We start from the raw sequence: 27755 nt of genomic DNA, 5'->3' as shown, positions 1-27755 counted from the left end.
TGTTATGAGTAAGTTGCTGGAATCCATATTAAATAGAGAAGTAATCAACCACCTCAGCAGAAATAACCTTAGTGATATGCAATATGGTTTCCGTTCTGCCAGATCTACAGCAGACATGCTAACGGTTATATCTCATAGGATTAGCGAATCTCCCAACAAAGGCTTCATTTTTAGGGCACTTGCTCTTGACATAGCAAAGGCCTTCGATAAGGTATGGCATAAAGGCCTACTTCACAAGATTTCCAGCTACGGTATAACTGGAAATGTTTTCTCAATAATTAAATCATTTCTCTCTGATAGGCTCATAAGAGTAGTGGTTGATGGGCAGAAATCAGAGGCCCACAGTATTAATGCTGGAGTCCTCCAGAGGTCCATCCTGGGCTCAACTCTCTTCTTGATCTACATCAATGATCTCCCAAAACACATACTAAAATCATTCATTGACATCTATGCTGATGACACGACTATCTATGGCAACACATCAAAGGCTGTAAAAGACAAAGTTCTCAGATCTTGAGCACGTGGTACAGTGGGGGAAGAGGTGGCTGGTTACCTTTAATGCATCTAAGACCAAGCTCCTATCATTACATCATAAACGCTCTGATCCCCATCTGGCATCGATTGAAATGAATGGCTCTCATCTAGGGGAGGCCCCATGTCTTGATAAGTTTCTGGGTTTGACCGTTACTCCTGATCTGAAACGGAACGCATACATCAAGTCTGCGGCCAAGGTTGCTGGGAAAATGGTGGGATCCTTCTACCACTCCAGAAGACATCGCACTAATGATACAATTCTCTATATAAAAGCCAAGTACGTCCAAGGATGGAGTACTGCTGCCACATCTGGGCAGGAGCTGCTAAAAACAGCCTATCCTGCCTTGACAGAGTACAAAATAGACTTCGTGGCTTGGTGGGGGATGCCCTTTTCTCTTCCCTGCAACCTCTCTCCCACAGAAGGATCGCTGCGAGCCTGTCTCTGTTTTATTGTTATTTCCATGGCAAGTGTTTGTCTGAGCTCCAATCTCTGGTCCCCCCTCGCCAATCTTTCACGAAAAACACCAGACTAGCTGAAACCACTGTCAATAATTTTCCCCACTCTTTATCCGTGCCTAAATCAAAATGTAGATTCCATGAACAAAGTTTCTTTCTTAGAACTGCACGCCTGTGGAACTCTCTACCGCTTGCTTGTTTCCCTCCTGACTTCAACTTGGATGTCTTCAAGTCCAACATAAACAAATTCCTGATGAACCATCCCCTTAAGTAATGACACTTTATCAAATCTCCAATACTAACTATTACTACGATACTATCCCATTGATTACTGCACACAATAATCCTTATCCTCGAGTGGCTTCTGGGCCTTGATAAGTGGTTACCTACATGTATAAAAAAAAAAAAAAAAACATTTTCATGTAAAAAAATAAATAGTTAATTATATTTCTCATATATAATGCGACCTGTGTTGTGTTTTTATGTCTGCCATAAATGTCTCAAGTCGAATGAAGCGGCCCTGAGGACAAGAAAGGTCCACACCCGAATGCCACCAGAGTGAAGACATCTGGAGGGAATGAAGGTGCCACACACCCACATTCAAAATCTCAGGTATGATTTTTCTCTTGATACCCAGACCCTAATAACTGACCCATCATTACATCATAACTATAACACGATCAATTGGACGACCAACTCTCTACTACAAGGACACCTGCAACAGAGACCTGAAAATTGTGGCATTCAATCACTAGATCTTGAGACAGAGACACCCGATTCACAGGTGAAAGGATACAGTCCACTCCTGTCACCCCCACCATCCCTACTGTTGACTACACCTGTAGCAACTGCCAACGTAGCTGCCAATCTAAAATTGGACTATTTAGCCACAACAGATGCTGCACTGAACCAAACTAGGTGCAGAATGCCATTGTCTCAGGAGACGGAAGGTTACCATCAATATAATTACAAATTACTGGAGATTTCTACCTGGTCATGGCTAATGGAACAAGATCATGCTACTCCTATATATAAAATAAAGGGTTCTATTTTTAATTCTGCACAGATCCCTTAGACATGCTTTAAGTTGTGGATTATATTGACAAAAATGTAAAAATAACATACATGATATGAATAATCCAAACCAAAACACACACGTGAAATATTCCATATAACTATAGAAGTATAATATAATGCATGAAACATTTGAAAAAAAAGAAAAAAGAATGAAACCGCCATTTTTATTTGGATTCTCATGAAGGCATAAATAAAAAAAAAAAAGTTATCACTTACACTGTAATTTTTCAATAAGTTTTTGTCTGGATACAATTCCTCTTCCTTCCCATTCCGAAGTTTCCCTTAGATCTTGTGAACTGTTGCACATCATATACCTAACAAAAAGATTTAATAAAAGAATAAAAACAATTAAAATATTTATTAAACTTATTAAATGTAAAAGTGAAATAGCAAACAACTGTGGGCATAGATTAAGAATAATACACAAGAAAAATGTAATTATTAAAACACTCAAATAAAAGTACTCCTGCATGTGTTAAGAAACTTAATTCAACACATTCACAAAAAAGGCAAGTAACACTATAGAAAAAATAGAATAGGAAGTAGACATCAGCCAAACTTTTACCGGATTGAAACATAGCTATTAACTAACGAAAACTTCAATTCACAGGCAAGAATAAAAAAAGAAATCCAATTGGTTAGCTAGCTAAACTTAACACTACATGGATTTCTAAGAACAAGTAACAAATTATATGCATTTTAGTTCAACAATTCCTCACATTAATGAAACGTAAGATTTTGAGTAGCTTAATTGCTATATATTTTCATAACTTGGTATATACGTGTACAGGGTGACCCCCCCCCCACCCACCCAAAAAAAAACGGGCCCAACTCTAATTAGGCTCTGTTTCTTAGTGTTTTGTCCGAATGAAATGAAACTTTGGTCATAACTAGTTTATTATATTCACAACATCACATCAAAACACTAGGGTCTTTGGCCTTTTTTATCCGTTCTACAGCATATGTTCTAGATATACTTTCTATGTTTTGTTTTTGGGGTCACTTAATTTTACACAAAAAATTTTTTCTTTTAAATCATAAATTTATATAATACAGAGGGGAATGATAAGTGTTGCTTCCCCCGCAAAAAAAACAAAAAAAAAAAAAAACAAAGAAAAACACTAAAGCTTTATTTTAAAACTTATTAAAAAAAAATCAATTCAGAAAACTTAATCACGCAGTAGAGCTGACATCTATTCAATGTAGCCGCCTTCAGCCTCAATCACTGCCTTGATACAGGTCCGCAACTTGCAGCATGCATTTTCCACAACAGCTGCCAGCAGCTCAGCAAATTGTTGTGGGAGGTCATGTGGGTGATGTTCTTAACGTACAACCAAATAAAGTAGTCCAGTGAGTTCAAGTTAAGGAGGAGGACAGCCAGTGAGAGAAGGGTATAAACAAAGTTGTAGCAAGCCTGGGTCTCTTTGGACTTATGGACTGGCGCCAATCCTGCTGCGACACTCAGAGTCTGCCAGTGGTCACCTGATTGCAACCGGGGATCACCACACTCTTCAGCACATCTAGGTACACTTTGGTGTTGACTTTCAAGCCGACTTCGAAGATGTGAGGTAGCATGATGTGACCCTCATTTGAAACCACACCAAAGACCATAACCCTGGCCGGAAACTGTTTTCATCACCCTGGGCATGTTCCGTTATTAATGGCAATCCAGCAATGCATTCTGAGGGTGCTGGAAATGGTCCTGTTGTCATAACTTGGATTGGTAGAGAGCATGAGTTGTATAACGGTGTATCTTCGATTTCACTCGTTAAACATTGTGTCATTACACACATGATTGAAGGCTCCTATCGCTCTTGGAATTTGTACACAACCGGCCAACTAGTAGATGGGTGTGCAGCAAAAAAATAGAAAAACGATTTTCAAACGGAAATGGAATCAGGTCTTTTCTAGGAGGACAATTTTATCATTTCATCCTCTACTGATAATGATTATCTACACATTGGCAAATGAGATGAGAAGTGGTGAGGGAAGGGTAAGTAGGATAACGGATACAATTAAAAAGGATAAGACTAAAATAGCAGTAGTCATCATAAGCGGATGACGTCAAAAAGAAAAAGGAAAACCATTAATTGATTTATTGCAAAGACAGAAGATGCCTATGGACCTTAGTCTTGAAAAAGACCAATGTTGTAGGTAAAAGGAAAACAGTTCCACAATGTTGCATTTCTTGAAAGAAGCTACTGGAATAGGAATCTGTATCAATGCGGCATCAAAATCATATTGATGAGGACCACTAACAGGGTTTGTACAGATTTTCTATGTCCACTTCAAAGGACTTTGGAACATTTTTCAAGGCCTTCAGGCAAAATTCAAATTTTTAAAACAATTTGATATATAAACAATCTATTATATAAAAGTTACTGTGTGTAGGAGGTTTTTTTTTGTTTTTTTTTTTACATAGGCATCACCACTTATCAAGGCCAAGAGGCCACTCAAGGATAAGGGTTAAAGAGTGTACAGTAGACATTGGACAATATAGTAATCATTAGTAATGAAAATTTGGTAAATTTGATAACTTATATGGAACGGCTCATCAAGAACTTATTTACATTAGACTTGAAGACAACCATATTGTGGAAAGCAGGAAAACGGAAGACAATTCCACAGGCGTGCAGTTCTAAGAAAGAAGTTTTGTTCATGGAATCTACGTTTAGGTTTAGGCACAGGTAAAGAGTGGGGGGAATTATTGATAGTGTTTACAGCTAGACGAGTGTTTCTTGCGAAAGTTTGGCGAGGGGGGACCATAGATTGAAGCTCAGTCGAACACTTTCCATGAAAATAACGATACATCAGAGACAAACTCGCAACATCTCTTCTGTAAGATAGAGGTTTCAAGGAAGCGAAAAGGACATCTCCTACGAGGCTACAAAGTCTATTTTGAACTCTATCAAGGCAGGCCAAGTCCTTTCTAGCAGCTCCTGCCCAGATGTGGCAACAGTATTCCATCCTTGGACGTACCTGGCTCTTATATAGATAGAGAATAGCATCAGCAGTGAGATATTTACCGGATCGATGGAAAGATCCCACCATTTTTCCAGCGGCCTTGTTTCTTCCTCATAGGTTCTCAAAGGGCTGAGCCTATGCTTTGTAAATTTCACACAAAAAGTATTTTATGTCTGTCAGTGTACTTTGATGTTTTGTACAGAAATTCATCTGATAAGTATTGAAAAAAAAAAATCCGATCCTAATAATAGTCTTTTTTTTTTTTAATAGATAAAAATTAATTTTTACACGCTAATATTTTATGTTACACCAGCCAAGGAAAATAATTCTCAGCAAATCTTAAAAATTTGAAAACTATTGTCATCTGTCAATATAGATCAATAATAGAGTATTCGACTACAGATAGAATGACCCCCCGGTTCAAGCCCTGGTGCACCTCACCATTTTATTTTAATTCTTTTTTTTTTATGAGTTCAATTTATGATAAAAGAAGAGGTACCATTTAAAATTGCTGCAATATAGAGTACACTTTTCAACAATCACAGCCAACCATTTTTTGCCTTCGCTTTACACGTACATTTTTCGACATCCACCTTGTATCTTTCCCAAGCATGTGCTGTCCTTTTTCTTTCCTTTTTCTTCTTGCGCACAACGTCCTCATTTGCATATCCGCGTTTTTCAGCTAATGATGCTGCTAATCTCCCTGCAAGCCAGCCATCCTTCGCTGCAGCCGACATCTTCCCATGTGCTCATATGCACTATGTTTCAAAAATACAATTTAACTGTGTGAACTGCTCAAATTTTATCTTGAATGTATAACCATTTTCCATTCGTTAAATACATCACGTATACCCAGTGTCCTATGAGTCGATATTACGCTTTCTAAATAAAATAAAATAAATTTTTACTTTCAATTTATAAAACTCATTTTTTTCAAAGTGCATCTTTTCAGAGACATAAGGTTACAGCATAGTGCGAGGCGGGTCAAATGATTGCAGTTTTTGTAGATTGTTGTTTCCTGGGTTTGTAGACGGCAAAAATAATAGCCAAGCGGTTAAAATTGAAAAGAAATTGGAACTTGGCAGGCATAAATTGACTAAACGTGTTATTTGCACACATGCGAAAATATACATGTATACGTTAAAATCGGTTCATTTTAAACTATTTCTTATCCATCTGACGATAGCTCGAATAGTAACGATTAAGGCTGGAGTACTAATTGTTTTGGTTTCAATTGTAGCTGATGGCAACAGGTCTTTTTTTTTTTTACACTTGAAATCACTACTGTATATTGGGTACAATACATAATTGATAAAGAATCTACTATAATAATAATAAACACATAACCTTTATAATCTCACTATGTCTGTGTGTGTTTTTCAAATTGTATCTCCTCCCAGACAGATGGTTGCTTGACGGCGTGCAGTAGCTCAAGATTGCATTTTTGGTGCAGAATTTTATTAGAGATAGTAACCATATTTTATAACAGCACAACACCAGGCAACTAGCTAATTTTATATATTAGAGAAGCTATGAGCTGGTTTTCTGTTAATTTAATACTGAAATAAATCATCTTCTAAATGTTAATTTAGTTGTCCGTATGTCCAGTGTTACAAAAAAAAAAAAAAAACATCACAAACAATTTATGAGAACCGAATTACCTCCCTTTACAATCACTATCAGTTAAAAATCATTAAAACCATTTCCTCTTCAAAAATTTAAAAAACATGGCTGCCTGTTTATGGTTTCAAATTGGCTATTTTATTTTATCACTAGCAAGGCCACCCGGCGTTGCTCGGGACCGTATAAGACCATGAAAAAATGAAATTGATTTTGAACATACTTATTATTCTTAGGATAGAGGAATTTTTTTTATGTCTATGTATCATTTGCCATCTTGAGCAAAATATTTTACCTACCCTAGGACGGGTATTACACAACATATGTATGAAATAATTGTACCTTCACCAGGACAGGAAATTTACAGCATGTATATGGAAAAAAAATTTTCTTTACCTAGGACGGGTAATGTACAACACATTTAAAATAATCTACATAATCTTCTGTTGTGCTAACTTTTCTGCATGTCACAAGTAAGAGTTTGTTTTTACATCATAGTGCTATAGTGAAGAAGCACCTTATTTCTTATAGAAATGTCATACTACACAAATATATTACATGATTTTCAGTTTGTAAGTCACAGGTAAGATGGGGACTATACTGTACAAGTACCTCTTCTAATTTAAAAATGAAAAAACTATACTTTTATGTAATTTTCTGTTGTGCTAAATTTTCAGTACGTCAGGGGTAAGAATGTTTTATTTTTCATCTGGGTGCTATAGTAAAGAAGCACCTTATTTCTCATATGCAAGTCATACTACTATCATTTTCGGTTTTAATAACTTTTACACACATCACAAGTAGGATTTTCTTTGTTTTTTCATATGAATACTGTACTGCACAAGTACCTACTGTGCAAGTACCTTATTTCTAATATAAAGATGAAACTATTCGATTTTACATAAGTTTTTCATATGAGTACTATACTGTACAAGTACTTGGGTATTGAGTACTTGGGAGTTTCTTGTATACATAAATACATTAAAAAAGTGATCATTCTGATTTTTGGAATATGACATCTATATAAATATACAAACATATACAATACATATAATTTATAAGTTAATTAGTTTAGGAGTGAATCGAATACAAATATTTAAACATATACTAAAAATTCTTCATGATCGGTTAATTAGTTTAGGAGTGGATCTAATACATAGAAATATATAATCATATGCACATCCTTAAAATTCATAATGATCATTTAGTTTAAGAGTGAATCCAATGCTATTACTTGATCTATTTACATGGTTTTTGGAATGTAATAAATAAGCAGAAATATATCATTTGGAATATGACATTTTTATTACATGCATCAAAAACATTTTCTTTTTTTTTTTCATAGAAATGTTCTTGTAAAATTACATAACATTTAAAAGATCAAGAATATTTTTTTTTTAAAGGAATGTAAAGAAAAGAAAAAAAAAAAGAAAAAGGGAAATGGTGAAACTCAAAACTGCAACATTAGTGTTAGTAGTCGATCACGTTATCTATTGCACCAAAGGGACAACAGTTTTAAAAGCGTTGTGAAATAAATAACTAGACGTCCGTGTTACAGGACATAAGCATTATGCTATGCTCGCCAAGTTGTCATTTCTTTCAAGTTTGAACCCCTTAGCAATTATTTTAACCGAATAAATACCTCTAATAAAATTCTGCACCAAAAACGCAATCTTGAGCTACTGCACGCCGTCCAACAACCATCTGTGTGGGAGGCGATACAATTTGAAAAACAAAGACACACACACGGACATAGTGAGATTTATATATTAGATTTTTAAAAAAAGTCATGTTGGAAGAAGTTTTTTTATTATAGATTCTTTAAAATTAAAAAAAAAAAAATGTGCAAATGAATTGACATCTGTTTCCTTATAACATTAAAAATTCAGAAAAAAAAATTTGTGTTAAGTTTCATTGAAAAAAAATCTAAATTTCTTTTAAATCAATTCTTTTTAGCTTTAAGAGGTTAAAAAATTGATAGCAATTTGTTTTAAATTCATCATTTGTTTTTTTATTTTATTTATGTGTTTTAAAAATGTTCAACTACCGTGGAATTTCCACAGGTTTTGTTAGTTAATATTTTTATAATTAACAAGCAACTAGGAGTCAATGTTCCACCTGTTTCTTTTGGAAATCATTTTTATTCTTACTACTATGGGGAAATTTACAAATATAAAACAAAAAAACAAAAAAAACAAAAACAAAAAAAACAAAAACAAAAAAAACAAAAACAAAAAAAACAAAAACAAAAAAAAACAAAAACAAAAAAAAACAAAAACAAAAAAACAAAAACAAAAAAAAAACAAAAAAACAAAAACAAAAAAAAAACAAAGAAAAAACGTTATTCCGCATCAGTGTTTGTTTTCATAGACAATTATGTTGATTTTTTAATAATTGAAAAGTTAAATCAAATAATTACAGTATTGTGTTGCTATTCAATTATTAATATAACAAAATTGTTAGGAAACTAATTTCTGTCTAAGATAAAGTTGTAATGGCCCCCTCCCCAACTGACGAGCTGTTTGCGGTCAGCAGTTTTTGTTTTTAAAACAGAAACATCAGTCTAGTTTTTTCAAAGCAAATTACTCCACCTCTTTATAAACTGCAAGAAATAAATGCACAATTCAATATTTAATGTAACCAAATGTACTTTTTTATCTGAAAACTGAAAAATGGAATAACGTATAATTTTGATTTTCAGTCTTTTTTTTTTTACACGGTGGTCACCACTTATCAAGGCCCAGAAGCCACTCAGGGATAAGGGTTATTGCAAGTACAGTACGTTAGTGTGGATATTTGATGAAGTGTTTACTTAAGGGGGCGGTTCATTAGGAATTTGTTAACGTTGGACTTGAAGACGTCCAAGTTGTAGTCAGGTGGGAAGCAGGCAGGTGGAACAGAGTTAGTCATTAGCAAAGAAAAGTCTCTACATTAATCATCTTAGCTGGAATAAATGCTTTGTTTTACAAACAAAGCATTCTAAATGTTTTGAATGTCACTTATTAAACTGCCTGTTGTGATATGCAAAAAGAAAAAAAAAATATAAAGAAATAAAAAGTTGAATGTGTAATCAAGTTCTGGCAATGTAATTTTTTAAAAAATTTTTTTATTATTAACTAGCGAGGGGTACCCGACGTTGCCCGGGTGTTTTTCGGGGTATGTGAAAAAAAAAAAAAAACGGGCCTGTGAAAATAAAAAATGAAGCCTTCACGACGCGCAGTTGGAAAATAGTATAGTGTTAAAAAAAAACAGGTGCGCGTTTCTGATTGACGTGACGGCGATAGGTATTCAGCAGTAAACGTTTTGTGCGGGACAGTTTTGAATGAGGTGAATAAATCGGTTTGTTTGTTTTTAAAAACCCGCTCCCTGTTTATTAGGAGGAGCGAAATGAAAGCTACAGTCTGATATGACGAAGTCGACATTGAACAAACGCTACTTAGCTCTCTTGAGACAACTGGCTTTCGGCCTGTGATTAGAGTAGAGTTTCGCTTTTTTTTTTTAATACCGACTGTAACACGTGCCGATGCGGGAAATGTGGAATAATTAACGTTTGAAAGTCAATAAAATTAAATAGACAGGCGAGCTCCGTGGATAACTCTGAGATATTACAATTTATAGATGATATAAAAAGTTTTAAGTTGTGAACTGAGCATGCGCTTCTCTGAAAGAAGCCTTTTGTGGACATCGAGGAAAAGCGTACATACATACATACATTTTCGCTTTTATATATATAGATGACTGAAGAATTTGCCTAAACTAAATATTAAACTTTATTTCTTAATATTTCTGCCATATCGAGCGACTTTGAAAATATTTAGAAATACATTTTTTTTTATCTACATTCTGTGTCATAAATAAATCTCCATTCCAACAATCTCGCTAACCAGAATAAGTATTTTTCTTAAAACGGATTTAATCGTAATACATTAATTTACAACAAAGAACATAAGCAAAAAAAAAAAAATAATTAGTTAAGGTAAAATAAAATATTGATTCATTAGATGCAAAGCTATAGTGATCTGCCTACAAGAACCCAACTTTCCTTTATATATTTGAAGATAATATTGAAGATATTGATCTAAACTATTGTTTGTTATTTTACAATTCAAAATTCCATATGGGCTTAAATAGAAAAGCAATCATTTGTTTATATGCCTGCAGTTCGCAATAACATCGTTTTCTGTTTAATAAATTAACTTGGCTTCTGATTCGATTTTTTTTTTTTTATTCAAGCATAATTTACAGTTTCTACTATTCCTATTGAAATGTTTAATTTCAAGATTGACAAATGGATAATATGAGGGTCAATATTTCGTATTCCCATATACGTTTAAACAGCCTGTTGCTACTTCTGTATTTTTTTACTTATGTCATCATGTGGTAATTATAGGGTGGAACGATAAAATTGTCGTCCAAGAAAATATGACCAGATTCCATTTCCATTTGATGAAAACCAGTTTTCTTTCTATTGTTGCAGACCATCTAGTACAAATCCAGATTTGTACAAATCCCAAGAGCGATAGGAGCCTTCTATCATGACTGAAAGTGACAATGTTCAACAAGCGAGATCGGTGATGAGCCGCTGTACAACTCACGCTTTCTACTGATCCAAGTTATAACAACAGGACCATTGCCAGCACCCTCAAAATTGTGTAATTTCAAGTGAAAGCCACATCATGCCACCTCACATCTTTGAAGTCAGGTTGAAAGTCCACACCAAAGTGTACCTGGAAGTACTGAAAAGTGTGGTGACCTCCTGGTGCAATTAGGTGGCCATTGGCAGAGCCTGGGTGCGGCAGCAAGACTTGGTACCAACCCACAAGTCCAAAGAAACCCAGGCTTGGCTTCAGAAGGAGTACTATGACTTTGTACCCTTCTCTCATTGGCCCCACACCTCCTTCTCCGACCTGAACCCACTGGCCTACTTTGTATGGTCACATGTTGGGAACAACACCAACATGACCTCCCACAACACCAAAGCCAGTCTGATTGCCAGCATTCGGCGGCGCTTGTAAAAAAGGCATGCTCCCAGTCTAGGATCCGTATCGAGGTAGTGATTGAAGCTGAAGGTGGCTACATTGAATAGATGTCAGCTCTATTACATAATCAAGTTAGCTGAATTAATCTTTTCAATAAAAGTTTTAAAATAAAACTGTAGTGTTTTCTTTCCAGTGACAACTTTTATCATTCCACCCTGTATTTACTGTTGCTTTGTATTGGACAGACACACAGGAGTTTTATAAATTAGATTAGCTGTTTAACATTCATTAGTGTACAATTAAATTTTTATTTTTACATAATTACATAAGTTGATACTATCATTAACACTAATAGCATTATTAACATTACCAATTATTTTTATGGTATATATGCAACAAGTCAGTTTAATGCTATTTCTAATTATAATTTTAAATAGACAAGTTTTCAAAGGAAATATTTCTTATCTTTAATAATTTTGCCAATTGGTACCTTTACTTCAATCATAAAGGTGGATTGAACCAGAGTATTTTATTTTCTACTAGCAAGCTGTCCGGCATTGCCCAGTCATAAAATATGCATAAATATTATATTTTAATTAATACAAAAACTTAGACATGTGCATGCAAGTAATGTTTGTTTTTGTTTTTAAACCGTTCACTTCTTGTGAATTAACAAAAAAAAAAAAAAAAAAAAAAAATGCCAGAGGAGATCAAAACCAAAATCTGACGACAGTGAGTCAAGTACGATAACCATTAGACCAGCTTGACACAATCTTTAAAACATGTTTCCAAACTACTTATTAACACAAGTAATCTGTAATATGAACTATTCACGCATGCACATTCATGAAACAGCAGATACAAATCCGATGACTCCCACATACCAATTTTTCAATTTCCACCCCTTAACAGCCCTTTTTTCAGATGAAAACGGATTAAAGTTTTCCACATGCCTGAATATCTTATATACAAAATTTCAAGTCTGTAGATCCAAAATTCATTGAGTATATAGGTTGAGAAGTGTTCCTCACACACTCACTTATAGATTATTTGCATTTCTATTATTTTTAAATGTTAATTTGGTCATAGTCATGGCTGTGGCATTTATCTTGGGTCAGTTGGGCCAGCTCATTCCAACAAGTCCACTCATCCCGAACATTGACTAACCAAGCATGGTGATCTATGGTTGCTTTTGTTACGAATGCAAGCCATTTACAGTTCCAGCAATGGACACCATAAACTGGGCCCATAACCTTGAGTTGGAAGTCATTTAGTTTCAGAAAAGTTTCCGATGGCTAGTTATTCTTTACAAGTCCTGGAGATGACGAATTCTCAGTGGACAGCTGTTCTGTACAGGTTCCGGACTTTATAATTTTGTAACCAAAGAGCAAAATATTCTTCCCGTATTGACACGAAGAAAACATATGCAAGGTTTCTAAAAAAAAAAAAAAAAAAAGTTTAATTTTTATGAAGCAGTTCTGGTTTCTGATTGGTTGGAAGCAGAATGTGAATTAATTTGATTCGTCAGTTTCTAGAAGCAGCATTTATAAATAGAATCTCCCCACTGAGGGATCATAACCCCATTAGTAATCAAAAATATTGCCACAGGTGAAAGACCAGAATCAGTTTATCATCCTGTTTCACTATTCCGAACATAGTTTTGAGTTGGCCACCATGTTTCTTCCAGCCTGGTGATGGATGACTTCACAGCTAAAGTCACCTAGATGTTGTTGAAGGGCGTGGCCGAACCAACGAAGGCGTCTGGCAAGGAGAAATTTTTTGGAGAGAGTGGATCTTGCAGCAAGTGTGAACTTTAGTGCTGGAAATAAACTTGCCAGTGGACACTGAGGATGCAACATAGGCAGTGATGGTTGAATACTTCTAGTTCACATAGGTCACCTGCCCTCATAGACAAAGTGCCGTAATCATAAAGGGGAATAGTGTGGACAAGGGCCTGGTATATCCCGAGTTGGGTGTTTAGCCATATTTCTTTTCGAGACCAGAGCTGCGATCAAAGTCGACAGAAGGCGGTGCAAGTATTGCTGATATGATTAAGGTCTTCCTCACCTTGACCTATTGCAATGATGATGATGGGGGGGGGCAATATATTTGAACTGATCGACCTCTTCAAGGGTTTTAGTGTTGAGGACAACTGGGTCTTTTTAATTTAGAAGACCTGCCATCAGTAACTGTCTTATTGGCGTTTATCTTCATGCTGATCTTTGACGCATAACATTGCATCTTGCCGATGGCTGACTGAATGTCAGCAAAGCTTTCACTCAACATGGTGTTCCTGTTTATTAACATAATCATTAGGGATGTGACAACAGCATATTCTTTTCATTGTTTTTACTCTCTTCAGTATATATCCATTAATATCATTTGTTTTTATATAGACTGATGTGGTTCTTGGTTGATTGTGTCTTACTGTGGTGGATATAGACTTGAGTGTCAAAAAAAAAAAAATGAAAAGAATATTCTGTTGTCACAGCCCTAATAATCATAAGATTTGGTTTTCTAAAGCTTTCAAGTTTCACTGTTTAATTTAAAGATTAAGTTTGCCCCTGCGTTAGTTCCACGGGGGGTTTTGTCACCCCAATTGTGCTTTAGTGCTCATAATTCCTAGTTAGCAACTTATTTCTTTTCCTCCCTCCAAGACCTCTCCTGACTCAGTGAGGGTTATAGCACACGTGGTATGGCACGGTTGTATCAGTTTTCCTTGGAGACGAATCAGATTGAAAGGTTTATGCAATGAACTCTTATTCATTTTTCTTGCTATTTCAATTTATGGAAACGTTTTGTGTTCATCATAGATATTAAAAAATAACACAAACTGGTTTATCCTGTGGGTATTTTTAAATAAATGTGATCCAAATCAAAGATTTAAAAATTTTTCCTCAGTTTTATAATTTATTTTATTGCATTATGTTTTTATTAATAACAACAAGATAGTACAAGTGATTTAAACTGTTCAACAGGGATTGATTTGCAAGACAAGATCAAAGTGCAGTATCTGTTCTTCAAACTGTTCAACAGGGACTGTAGAAATATCTTTAACCAGCAGGATAACTTTTTTATAAAATAATAACACTATGAACATTTTTGTGTTGGGGGTGTATAAACACCCCATGGGATTAACCATGTTTGGAACACTCAGGTGACTAATGCAGGGTTAAAAAAAAATTAACTTCTATTAAATTGATTTTTAATGCTATGTCAAAAAAATTAAGTTTCAAAACATTTGTATTATTTCTTGTTTTATACTTTAAACTTTTGCCTGACATGTAATAAAATATGATGGAACCATCATCTGTAAATACTAATATTTCCTTAATTATCGATAAACACAAACACACTAGCAGGTTGCCCAGTTGCACCTAAATATATTTTAATTTATGCAGATTTCGTAAATACAGGGTGTCCACAAAGTCCGGCTACATTATGTAGCCGGACTTTGTGGACACCATATATATATATATATATATATATATATATATATATATATACATACGAGTCAATTTTCTATTGATTATTATATTGTACTCAATATATAATAGGGATTTCAAAAGTTAAAAAATGACTTGGGTGCCATCAGCTAGAATTGAAGCCAAAACATTTAGCTCTCCAGTGGTATTTTTTTTTTTTTTTTTTTTTACATGGTAGTCACCACTGACCAAGGCCTGGAAACCATTCGGGGATAAGGGTTATTGCGTGTACAGTAATAATATTGTAGTAATCGTTAGTAATGGAAATTTGATAAAGTGTCTTAAGGAGGCAGTTTATCAGGAATTTGCTTATTCCTTGTTATCTCATCTAAGGACACATGCATATCAAAACTTAAAAATGAATGTAGTTAAATATATAAAGGTATAGTCCTGCAAGTGTTGAGGATGCACATCAACTTGCGCTTGTAAAGCTCTAATTTTTACCCTTTAGCAGCTATTTTTAGCAGCTAAAAACCAAATTCCTTCCACTGGTCTGAATCCCCTATATACCAAGTTTCAAGTCTATAGCACAAAAATTGACAGTAGTATGGTAGAGACCATTCCATGCACACCGAAGGTCAATTAATGATGGGACAATTACAAGAGTTTTCACAATTCTGATACAATTACCAATTCCTTATTAAATTTCTGATTTCGATTCTTTACAAATATGTAAATATTTAACTATAAAGTTATTTTTTCCCCCCAATCACCATAAAAACATGTTAAATGTCCATATATTTTCTCAAACGTAAAAATTTGTGGGAAGAGGTGATCTACCGATTTTTGTTTTACTGCTAGTTTAAAATAGATAAATATTTAAAATAAAATATGTATGAGAAACGTTCGAAAGCCAAATTACAATGCAATATCATGAAAATAAACAAATATTTGTTTAAAATTAATATTTCGGAGATATACTCCATCTTCAGAATTTTATAGATTTTTTTTTTCTCACCAGGATGTTAAATTGAAAATAAAAACAATAAACAAATCAAATAAACGCATCCAATTAAAAGAATCGTTTTTGGCATCGGAATAAGAGGCACAAATTTTTCCGATTCCGATACCCCTAAAAGTTCTGATTTTTCAGATTCCTGATTAATTGTCCCAACACACTATATATATATATTAGCAGGCCGCTCGGCATTGCCGGATTGTAAATTATGCTTAATTACCATATTTTAATACATGTAGATTTTATATTTTCAATTCTCTATTGAATATTATATTGTACCTAATCTATAGTAGCGATTTCAAAAGTGTAAAAAAAAAAAAAAAAAAAAAAAAAAAAAAAAAAAAAAAGGAAAGACTGGAGTACTATCAGATAGAATCAAACAAAACATGTCCAGCCTTATGTTTCTGTCTAATCTAAATTGATATGCATACAAAAACTTAAAATAACGTTTAAGAAATGTGTATTTGCGCATGCATAGACATACATTAAATTGACTTATGCCTGCTAAATTCAAATTCTTTCAATTTTGACCCTTAACAGCTATTTTTACCAGCTAAAAAACCAAATCGAATTTGTTCTCCAGGTCCAAATCCCCTATATATCAAGTTTTAAGTCTGTAGATCAAAAATTGAGAAAGGAGTATGATAGAGACCGTTCCTATAGTCACTTCACTTCTAATATATATATACATACATACACACACAAATTCAAAATTAAGTTTAGTAAGCCAATTTAATGCCAATTTTTTTTTTAGAAAATAAACATTTGTTTAGAAATCACAGCACTTTTTGACATTATTACATCTTCATCAGGATAGACAGTTTTTTTTTCATCTTATTTATTCCCAGTGGCATGATTAGGAAATTTGCGTGATCGCGTGTAAAAGTTATATAAGGATATGTTTTCTCCATGATAAAAGCATTGTTAACTGCAAATTCAAAATTTAAGTTCATAAACAAATCAATGTTTATTTTCTAAAAAAAAAAAAAAAAAAAAAATCTGCATTAAACTGGATACGTCTCAAAAGCAGAGATGAGTCATTCAATTCCTGGAGAAAAAGTGTATTGAGAATAGTGGTGACTATAAAAATAAATTCTGGGGCACAAAAGGTCGCTCGTATAAATATACCACTCGTCTTCATAGCTCTTCAACGTGAAACATGCATGGTGCTCCATGAGTGCACTGTGAATGAGGCATAAAAAAAATGACTAAGTTCAGCCCCCCCCCCCCACACACACACACCATTTAGCCCCAAAAGTCCCTAAGGTCTTAACATACTTAAATTTGAATTCAGCATCATGCAAAACTGCAAAACAGACACAGAAAATTTTGGACAAATATGGTAAAATAGTCCCCAAAATGGAGTGTTTCTATTAGCCCTAAAATAGTCCCTTGGGTACGCTCAAGAGTTATCGCGAAGTATAAACAAACAAAACTATAGAAATCAGTTACAACTTTTCAGAAAGTTTTATAAAAATCCAAGGCATCAATTTTTTTTAATAAGCACAAAAGTGTAAATTTTAGCCATTTTAACCTGAAAGGCACCTCTAGGGAGGCAACCGGAGTTTTCCCAGAAAATCCGTTCTGTTACTTTTTTACTCATATCATGTTTAATGTTTGTGCAAGCTTTTTTTAAAATTCCAAGACGTTATTGAGAAAAGTGCAGACAGACGAACGGACGAGGGTGAATTTACGGGTCCACCGTCCTTTTGTCGGGGGACAAAAAAATTAAGAGACTTTGCTTTTGGAACAACACTTGCTTCTAAGTAGGCAGATGTGTAACTCAAAATACTGTACATATTGCTTATACCCATCCTGGGACAGTTATTGAGCTAGTATAAATATAGTTTATATAATAAATACTTGGAAATGAAAAAAATACATAATCATTTGCATTTATCTCAACTGATTTAAGATAAATTGTTTTGTAATTCTGTTCTTTAAGTGTTTTTGAAGTTCCCACGTTCTAGAAATTTTTTTTTCCCCCCCATAAATTAGCACATAAAAATAAATTACTTAATAAAATAAGGAAAAGGATGTTTGCTTGAAGAATTGCTAGTAAACAAATATCTAAATGTATAAGAAGGCTGTTAGCAATGTAGAATACCAGGTGTTGACATATGAACATAACAAAAGCCTTTGTTTGTCTTAAGATTACAAGCCATTGTATATCTACAGAATGGAATGATAAAATTGTCACCCTAGAAAATATGACATGATTTCATTTCCATTTGATGAAAACCGGTTTTCAATTTTTTTTTTTTTTTTTTTTGCAGACCATCTACTAGTTGGACCGTTGTGTACAAATCCCAAGAGCAATAGAAGCCTACTATCATATCTGAAAGTAGGAATGTTCAATGAGCAAGATCGAAGATGCGCTGCTGTATAATATGCTCTCTACAGATCCAAGTCATGATAACAGGACCATTGCCAGCACCCTCACAAATGCAAATTCGAACAGTTCAACGCTTGAGGGCACAGTTCAACACATCGGACCACCCATGGTTACGTTTTTTTTGTGTGGTTTCAAATGAGGGCCACATCATACCAGCTCACATCTTCGAAGTCGTGTTAAAAGTCAACACCAAAGTGTACCTAGATGTGCTGAAGAGTGTGGTGATCTCCTGGTACAATCAGGTGGTCGCTAGCAGACCCTGAGTGTGGCAGCAGGACTCCACGCCAGTCCACAAGTTGAAAGAGATCCAGATAGAGTGCCTTGTACCCTTCTCTCACTGTCCCCGCCCCTGAGCTGGACTTGCTGGACTACTTTGTTTGCTCATACATCAAGAACATCACCAACATGACTTCCCACAACACCAAAACCAGATTGATTGCCAATATTCATCGAGCTCCCACCGGCGCTTGTGGAAAAGGTATGCTCCCAGTTCCAGACCAGTATTGAGATGGTGATTGAGGCTGAAGGCGGCTACATAGAATAGATGTCAGCTCTACTACGTAATCAAGTTACCTGAATTGATTTTTTTCAATAAAAGTTTTAAAATAAAGCTGTAGTGTTTTTTTAAGGCGACAATTTTATCATTCTACTCTGTATTTTTTAAAAGCATTCACATTTATAAATCAGTAAATATGGACTGCTGATAAACCCATTTCCTTTTCTTTTGTCATATCTCTTTATTCCACCCTTACTTCTTAACACGGGTGGGGGTGAATACCATTTAAAAACCTGACAATTCTTTTTTTTTTTAGCATTTCATTTACTAAAGTTTTCAACTTAGATTTATTTTTGTGAAAGAAGACTTAAAACATTAAATTAAACCAACTATATCGACAAGTGACCTCTTATTTAAGAGAGAACGATATACGAATAGAGAAATATCCTAATTTTTTTTTTTTTGAGATGAGGATTGATTATTCATTATTTGGATTCATCGGACTACTGTTCTCATCTTTAGCGTTATTTTCACGTTTTCGTCTATGTAACCTCCAACCTTTTTTACGCATAGCTTGTCAAACTCTAGAATCAGTCTGTCCAACTTGGGGAAACCCTTTTGCTAGGAGCAAAGTGTAGTATCTGTTCTGATACTACACCTCACCTTTTCTGACCTCGATCAGTGGAGGAGAAATCCTTCTAGATTGAGGCAATTTTTATTTTTGTTCCTGTCCAGAGTGCCCCTTTTTTTGGGGAGCTGGATTTTCCCCACATTAAAAACCAACCTTGTGTCTAACTCTGCCCTCGTGGGGGATACAAGTAAATAGGAACCTATAGGGGTAGTGCGCTCTCATTCCAGTAGAAGTTTAAATTCACAATTGTATTTTGATTGTCGCCCACACTGGAGATTGAACCTTTAACTTTCACAAGAGTAGCTTTACAACTAAATTTTGGCAAATACTTTCTCTGCTACGCTAGTATGAATTTCAAATTTTAACCTATTTTTTGTTTCTAGATGTACAATTTTACAACATATCATAAATCACCACTTATTACTACAGAATTGATTTTGTTTTATGAAAGCTTAAAACACTAAATTAAGCCAATCATCTTGACAAGCGACCTGTTTTAATAGAGATAAAATATATGAATAGAAACAATATCGTTTGAAAAACATTTTTTTTTCCACATTAAAACAAATCAATCATTACCAAAAATAGTGACCTAATTTCAAATAGGTTGCAAAAAAAAAAAAAATCTAATGACGCAAGAGAAAGGATTGTACATTTATAAAGAGAAAAGGTTAAATTTTGTTTACAGAAAAAATAAACAAGATGTTCCAAGTTGAAATTGAGAATTTCATATATTTATAAGTTTTTACACTCTAAACGAGGCTGACTTGCAATACCTAATAATAGGTCAATACAATCTTTATCCTTCTATTTTTCTGAGCTTGTTCAATTATTCTTTTAATTAAAACTACCAGGCTGCCCGGCATTGCCCGGTCATAAAATATGAATATATATATTTTAATGCAGAATTCTTATTACAAGTTAGAAAAGCATTTCATCCAAGGCATGAAAATTGTTAAACAAAATGTTTTTACTATAGGTTTTAAAAATAAAGGTACAAGATTCTGGAGTTTCCAAGACAAGAGCCATTCATTTCAATCGATGCCAGATGGGGATCAGAGTATTGATGATGTAAAGGTAGAAGCTTGATTTTAGATGCATTAAAAGTAATCAGCCACCTCTTTCCCCATTGTACGACATGATCAAGATCAGAAGACAAAGAAACAGAGGTCATTTATGGCCTTTGATGTGTTGCCATAGATGGCATTTTTGGAACATAAAGGTTCTATAGATTGGCTAAAAAGAAGATCACTCTACTATGATCAAGAAAGAATTATAATAACTGCCTAAGATCAGGGCTTAATGACCAATGCTTCTAAGAAGAGGATTGGTCTCAGCAACGACGACTAGTGCAGATTTTGCCACACAGAAGTAGGTGTGAGCCACCGGACATCCAGCTGAAAGGTTTTGTTGGGTAACAGCTACTACACCATGTGACACAATGGAGTGTTTAAATATCTCAATTGGATCGTCTCTAAAAAATTGAATATCGAATGCAGCTACAAGTCCTGGGAACATACACCAGGATTGGTTGTTTTTGTTTTACGGCATATCAACCTTTTTCAGGTTATTTAATGCCAAATCCAGTGATTTTGAAGAAAAAGTTTTTATTCGTTTTTTTTTTTCAAGTCGGTTTCTATTTAACCCATAGTTGAGACCCTAACATTGGACCTGGGAGCAATGATAATTAAAGGGTAGTTCCACACTTTCCAAAGCCCATAAGCTGGGATAAATTTTAAGGTCATATCCAGGACCCATATACCAGGAAGAACAGATGGAAACCCGTTATACAACATCCACTATGACTACGCAATTCCAATAAGCTATGTAGCTAGAAAACTAAGCTATTAAACGTGACGATGATATCGGACAAGGAGAAGCAACCTTAGAAGATGCTGGGTTAAACAGTCGAAAGAGAGAGACGCGGGGGGGGGGGGACAAAATACCGGCGTCTTATGCATTACACGAGAGGAAACTGGGATCCAACACTCCAGTAATTATAGGAGCAACTCGACTCATGATAAAAGATAAAGAATCTCAAAAACTACCTGGCAAATATACCAGGTGAACCAAGTGCAAGAGAGATATAATTTCTTTTTTCCATGTAAATCGCTCTAGACATGGCATGAAGCCACTCGATATAAAGAGCTAGAAAAATAAATACTTCAAGATCAAAAACTTGCCTACGCTAAGTGTTAGATGAAATAGATTATAATCCAGAAAAACAGCAATTCTTTCCTCTGTCAGAAACATTGCTCATGGAATACAAAGATTACGATCTAACAAACATCTCAGTTGGAATGTATGAGATAGTAAGTGAATGTCTGGTATCCGGTTGGATGCCCCATCCCAAACTAAAACAAAGAAAATTAATAAAAAAAAATCTTATGGTAATGGTTACAGTTTTTTCTTTTCAATCATAACATTTTTAACCTTCTTGCCAAGGGGCTATACACAAGGTTAAGTATGATTTTGAAAAGCACACTAGGATATAGGCACTCTAATCTATAAAGGCCTCAGCAGCCCCACACCATTGGTATTCTCGAGTAGAAGTACCTTAGGTGATTGGCAATAAACCAACCCCTTCTCATGGAGAAGGTAAAATCTGGCAGGTTGACGTAAGACTGGACATGCAGTTGTGAAACTAGGTGTGCGTCTAAAATACAAGTGTGTGCAGCAGCAATAGTACAAGAGATAAAAGTTTAAAATGTGCAGTCATTCATGTGGCAGTCGTGTCAAATCTTAAGAGCTTATGACTTTTTATGCCGATAAATTTTCAGTCATTAAAAGTCTTCAATTATGAATAGGAAAAAAAAAATCTTTCTAGAGGAAAAAAAAAATCTTTCTAGGGGGGGAAAAAAAATTCTAGAGGGGGGGATTCTAGGGTGGGGGGAAATTCTAGGGGGTGGGGGGAAATTCTAGGGGGGGGGGAATTCTAGGGGGGAAAAAAAAAAATTCTAGGGGGGGAAAAAAAATTCTAGGGGGGGAAAAAAAAATTCTAGGGGGGAAAAAAAAAATTCTAGGGGGGAAAAAAAAAATTCTAGGGGGGAAAAAAAAATTCTAGGGGGGAAAAAAAAAATTCTAGGGGGGAAAAAAAAATTCTAGGGGGGAAAAAAAAATTCTAGGGGGGGAAAAAAAATTCTAGGGGGGGAAAAAAAATTCTAGGGGGGAAAAAAAATTCTAGGGGGGAAAAAAAAAATTCTAGGGGGGAAAAAAAATTCTAGGGGGGAAAAAAAAAATTCTAGGGGGGAAAAAAAAAATTCTAGGGGGGAAAAAAAAAATTCTAGGGGGGAAAAAAAAAATTCTAGGGGGAAAAAACTTTTTTTTGTTTCTAGAATATGCCATTCTCATGTGAGAATTTCTGCAAATTGCTCTTGCAATATTCTTTGTTTAAAAGATATCAATTGGAATTTTGTGTACTATTTTATTAGAATTTTTTGAGATGAGTAATTTGTTTTATTTATTTATTTGCAGACTTATCTTCATAGTTGTTGTTTCAGAACATTTTGGCCAACTTATCCTCTGGCCTTCTTCAGGCAATTAACCGTAATGGGATAGAAATACTGAATATCTTAACTGTATCCTTAGTAATTGTAAGCCAGACGATTAGTTGGTCAAAATGTGGTGAGACGACAACAACTATGGAAGGCAGTAATCACTGAGGATACAGTTAAGAGATTCAGCATTTCCTATCCCATTGCAATTAATCACCTGACGAAAACCAGAGGAATAGCTGGCCGGACCATTGTGAGACAACAACTATGAAGATGATAACAGTCTGTGTTTATGTTCAGGTGTTTGTATGTCCAGCTAAAAGTAAAAAAATACTAACCAAAGCCCAATAAAGTTTATTTTCTCAATCATCAATTTCCAACAAAATCATATCTAAAATCGAGAAAAAAAAAGTAGTTGATTTCTTGGTGTAGAACCGCTGCAGAATCTGAAGGGGACGGGTCAGGTATGATCATATCTTTTTCAATGCTATAATCATCTACGCATGCGTAGAGGTTTTAAACTTTCCTTCACTTTAACTAGATTAATTTTGATTGTCTTGATTAATCGTTCCAGTTAGGTCAGTGGATAGCATGATAGATTGAGGACCCTAAGATTTTAGGTTCGATTCCAGCTGACATTAGTTTGATTTTTATTGTTTTTACGACTAAAATATTTTGAAACATCAAAATCGTTTATTATTGTTAAAGAAAAAAAAAACTTGTGCAGTTTAACACCAACAAATAAAAACAAAGTCGTAAATGTGAGATTTTTTCTGTAATTCGGCTCTTTACAGATTGTGCTTTTTTTTTTACATAGGCGGCACCACTTATCAAGGCCGAGAGGCCATTCAAGGATAAGGGTCAAAGAGTGTACAGTAGTCAATTGGACAAGATAGTAATCGTTAGTAATGGAAGTTCAGTAAATTTATTAAGTGGAACGCCTCACCAGAAACTTGTTTACATTAGACTTGAAGACAACCATATTGTAGTCAGCCGGAAAGCAGGAAAACGGAAGACAATCCCACAGGCGTGCAGTTCTAAGAAAGAAGCTTTGATCATAGAATCTACGTTTAGGTTTAAGCACAGATAAAGAGTGGGGGGAATTATTGATAGTGTTTTCAACTAGACAAGTGTTTCTTGTGAAAGTTTGGTGAGAGGGACCATAGATTGAAGCTCAGTTGAACACTTTCCATGAAAATAACGATAAAGCAGAGAAACTCGCAACATCTCTTCTGTGAGATAGAGGTTGCAGCGAAGAGAAAAGGACATCTCCTACGAGGCTACGAAGTCTATTTTGAACTCTATCAAGGCAGGACAAGTCCATTCTAGCAGCTCCTGCCCAGATGTGGCAACAGTATTCCATCCTTAGACGTACCTGGCTCTTATATAGATAGAGAATTGCATCAGCAGTAAGATATCTACTGGATTTTTCCCCCCGGCCTTGGCAACAGATTTGATGTACGTATTCCATTTAAGATCAGGAGTAAAGGTCAAGCCCAGAAGCTTGTCAAAACTTGAGGCCTCCCCAAGATGAGAGCCATTCATTTTAATTGATGCCAGATGGGGATCAGAACGTTGATGATGTAAAGATAGAAGCTTGGTTTTAGATGCATTAAAAGTAACCAGCCACTCCTTTCCCCATTGTACAACGTGATCAAGATCAGAGGAGAGAGAATCGGAGAGAACTTGGTCGTTTACTGTCTTAGATGTGCTACCATAGATGGTAGTGTCATCAGCAAAAATGTCTACGAATGATGTAAGGATGTGATTTGGAAGATCATTAATGTAGATCAGGAAGAGAGTTGGGCCCAGGATGGACCCCTGAGGGACTCCAGCATTAATACTGTGAGCTTCTGATTTTTGCCCATCAACAACTACTCTTATGAACCTATCCGAGAGAAAGGATTTAATAATTGAGAAGACATTTCCAGCTATACCATAGCTGGAGATCTTGTGAAGTAAACCTTTATGCCATACCCTATCAAAGGCCTTTGATATGTCAAGAGCAATTGCCCTAGAAAGGTTGCTTCTGTCGAGAGATTCGCTAATCCTATGAGATAACTGTAAGCACATCTGCTGTAGATCTAGCAGAACAGAAACCATATTGAGTGTCACTAAGAAGATTATTTTTGCTGAGATGGTTGATTACTTCTCTATTTAACAGATTCCAGCAACTTACTCATGACGCACAGGAGACTTACTGGTCTGTACTGAGAGGGGGATGAACGATCACCTGAATTCTTAAATACAGAGCATACTGACGAGATTTTCCAGGGTGATGGGAAGCAATTCTCCTTAAGACAACGTTTAAACAGTTTTATAAGTATGGGTGCTAGTTCAGGTCGAAGTTTTTTGAGTACTATAATTGGAATACTGTCAGGGACGGTTGCTTTACTGGAATCAAGGTTTTTGGTTAGCTTGGCAACATCACATACAGATATTTGTATATAACATAGCGTGTTTTCTGATACAGGAGGAAATATTGGAGGTTGGCGGCCTTGGTCGCAAAGGGTACAATTAGCTGCAAAGTTCTTGACAAAGAGTTTGGCTTTGTCTGATGCTGACGAGATTACCTCAGGTCCATTGATGATAGTTGGGATAGAGCACACGCTTCTGTTCAGGATTCTTTTTGCTATTTGCCAAAACTGGTGGGAACCAAGCCGCTTCTCAGCTACTTTGGACTTAATGGACTGAGCATACAACTCTTGCATTCTTTATTACTTTCTTACAATGGTTGCTGGCAAAGTCGTTCATAACATGTAAGGGTTAGAGTTGACACGTTTACTCTTGCTTTAAACCAAATAAAAATTTAAATAATTAGAGGGGAAGGGGCCTTATTGCTACCCCTTAAAAAATAAAAAGAAAAAATATGCAAATTCTAAAGAGGATTACATTTTCACGTTTTTATCAGTTTTAAACTATTTTTTTAGATAGAATTTTAAAGTTAAATTAATTTTCACCCCATCATTTATTTATTAAATTGTTACGCTTAAAGTACAGAATAGTTAAAAAGCTCTCCCCCTACCTCATATGATGGGGGGGGGGTAGAATTGCTGCAAAATTTACAGGTGCTTGATATCCAAAATATACCAGGTGTGTCCAAACGTAACTTCATTTCTTCTATTTTTTTTTGTGTGGACAGGTAACTGCCAGTTATCTCTATAACTATATAAAGGCAACTTTGTGTGCGTGTGCGAGTTTGTTCCTTATAGGCTTCGAAACTGCTGAACAGATTTTCTTTAAAATTTACAGAACTTTAGTGTATAAGTCTGGGAGTGATCTTAGTTAAGTTTTGTCTCAGAATATCCCTGATAATTACCGATAATCAAAACCTTTATTTTAATTTATCTATCATCGGTAAAGCCACTTTTTCCATGTCGTTGCTTAGCAACAATGATAGACCAACGGGCTGTGAAAATTCTACTGTGGGTAAGTGGATAGTATGTTTTTTTGTTTTTGCATGATGTGGTCTGTAGGTTCGAACTCCACACGTAAATTTCTTAATTTTTTTTTTTTCGTTAACTGGAAAGTAGTTTATATAAAATAATTTTATAAAAGAAACAGCAGGTTCTCTGGAGTGCAATGTAGAATAACATACACTTTGGACTAAGTTACTGCATGGAGGCATGTGAAGCTTCCTCCCAGGCAATTTCACGGATTTTGAGGACAATAAAAATGTAGGTGCGTGAAATATTCGTTGATCATCATTCAATCCCGGGCAACGTTGGGTCTCCCTGCTAGTCGATTATATAAAGGAGAGATGTCTGTTAATATGAATGCATGCGTCCCGCTAAAACTTTGTATTGTCTAAAATGGTACGAACTGATGCATACTATTAAACTTAAAAAAATTTTTTTTTCTACATTAATGACCGCAGAATCTGATGGAGGATGTCTTTTCTCTAAACGATTTCAACTGATAGGTCCTGAACTGTCATCTAGGCTTCGGCCTCTGTACCATCGACGAGATGTTGCATCCCTCTGCCTGTTCTACAAATACTTTAATGGTGAATGCTCTGACGAACTGCAAACACTTGTACCTCCTCGACATAACTACCCCCGACAAGCTACTAAGTCTCATTCCTTTACAGTAGAGATCCCTAGGTGCAAGAAAGCCTTTTACTCCAATAGTTTCTTCCCCAGAACTGCGGGTCTTTGGAACTCCCTTCCTGGATTCTGCTTTCCCAACTGCACTGATATGTAGAAGTTCAAGTGTAATATGAACAAACATCTTTCTACTCCTCTCCCTTCATAATGGCCCTGCTAATTAAGTCCCTGATAGTAGCCCCCTGCTTCAAAGTGGCACTGTGCCTTGTTTGGGGTGAAAATTGAATAAAAAAAAAAAAAAATCTGGGCATGCATGAACCGCTTCACTTCTCAAACACATTAAGTACATAAATTTGCAATGTTATGCAATAACTGTCGCCGTAGCTGAATGGGTTAGAGGGTTATCCCAGCACTATTAGTTTTCACTATTGTGTCCACCTCACAGCGGATATTTTTTTTTAAGTTAAAAAAAAAAAAAAAAAAAAAAAATTTGAAAATGTTTATTTTGATAAGCTTTTACATTGAAACAAAGTCAAGATTTTTATATTTTGTTTCGTATTTTGTATTATTTATTGGTCTTAGAACAAATACTTAGAGTGAATTTTTTTAATCAGTTAATT

The 27755-nt window shown here is 35.1% G+C and overlaps 1 protein-coding gene across 7 annotated transcripts in view; it reads right to left on the bottom strand.

Moving 5' to 3' along the window:
• The window catches only part of LOC145260656 (WD repeat-containing protein 26-like), a 250775-nt gene that overhangs the window by 185273 nt on the left and 37747 nt on the right, over nt 1-27755 (bottom strand). For all 7 annotated transcript variants that reach the window (XR_013864346.1, XM_080119000.1, XM_080118999.1 and 4 more), the window contains exon 5: nt 2284-2381. Coding sequence is in view for 6 of the 7 variants with exons in the window: in XM_080119000.1 (XP_079975126.1) it covers nt 2284-2381 (98 nt within the window). In the remaining variant the exon portion in view is untranslated. The remainder of the gene's footprint in view (nt 1-2283; nt 2382-27755) is intronic.

This window comes from Euprymna scolopes, chromosome 36 (assembly GCF_053919585.1).
Source record: "Euprymna scolopes isolate OS-2025 chromosome 36, ASM5391958v1, whole genome shotgun sequence".
In the NCBI taxonomy this organism is placed as follows: Eukaryota; Metazoa; Mollusca; class Cephalopoda; order Sepiida; family Sepiolidae; genus Euprymna; species Euprymna scolopes.
This window is presented reverse-complemented; position numbering and strand designations above follow the sequence as displayed.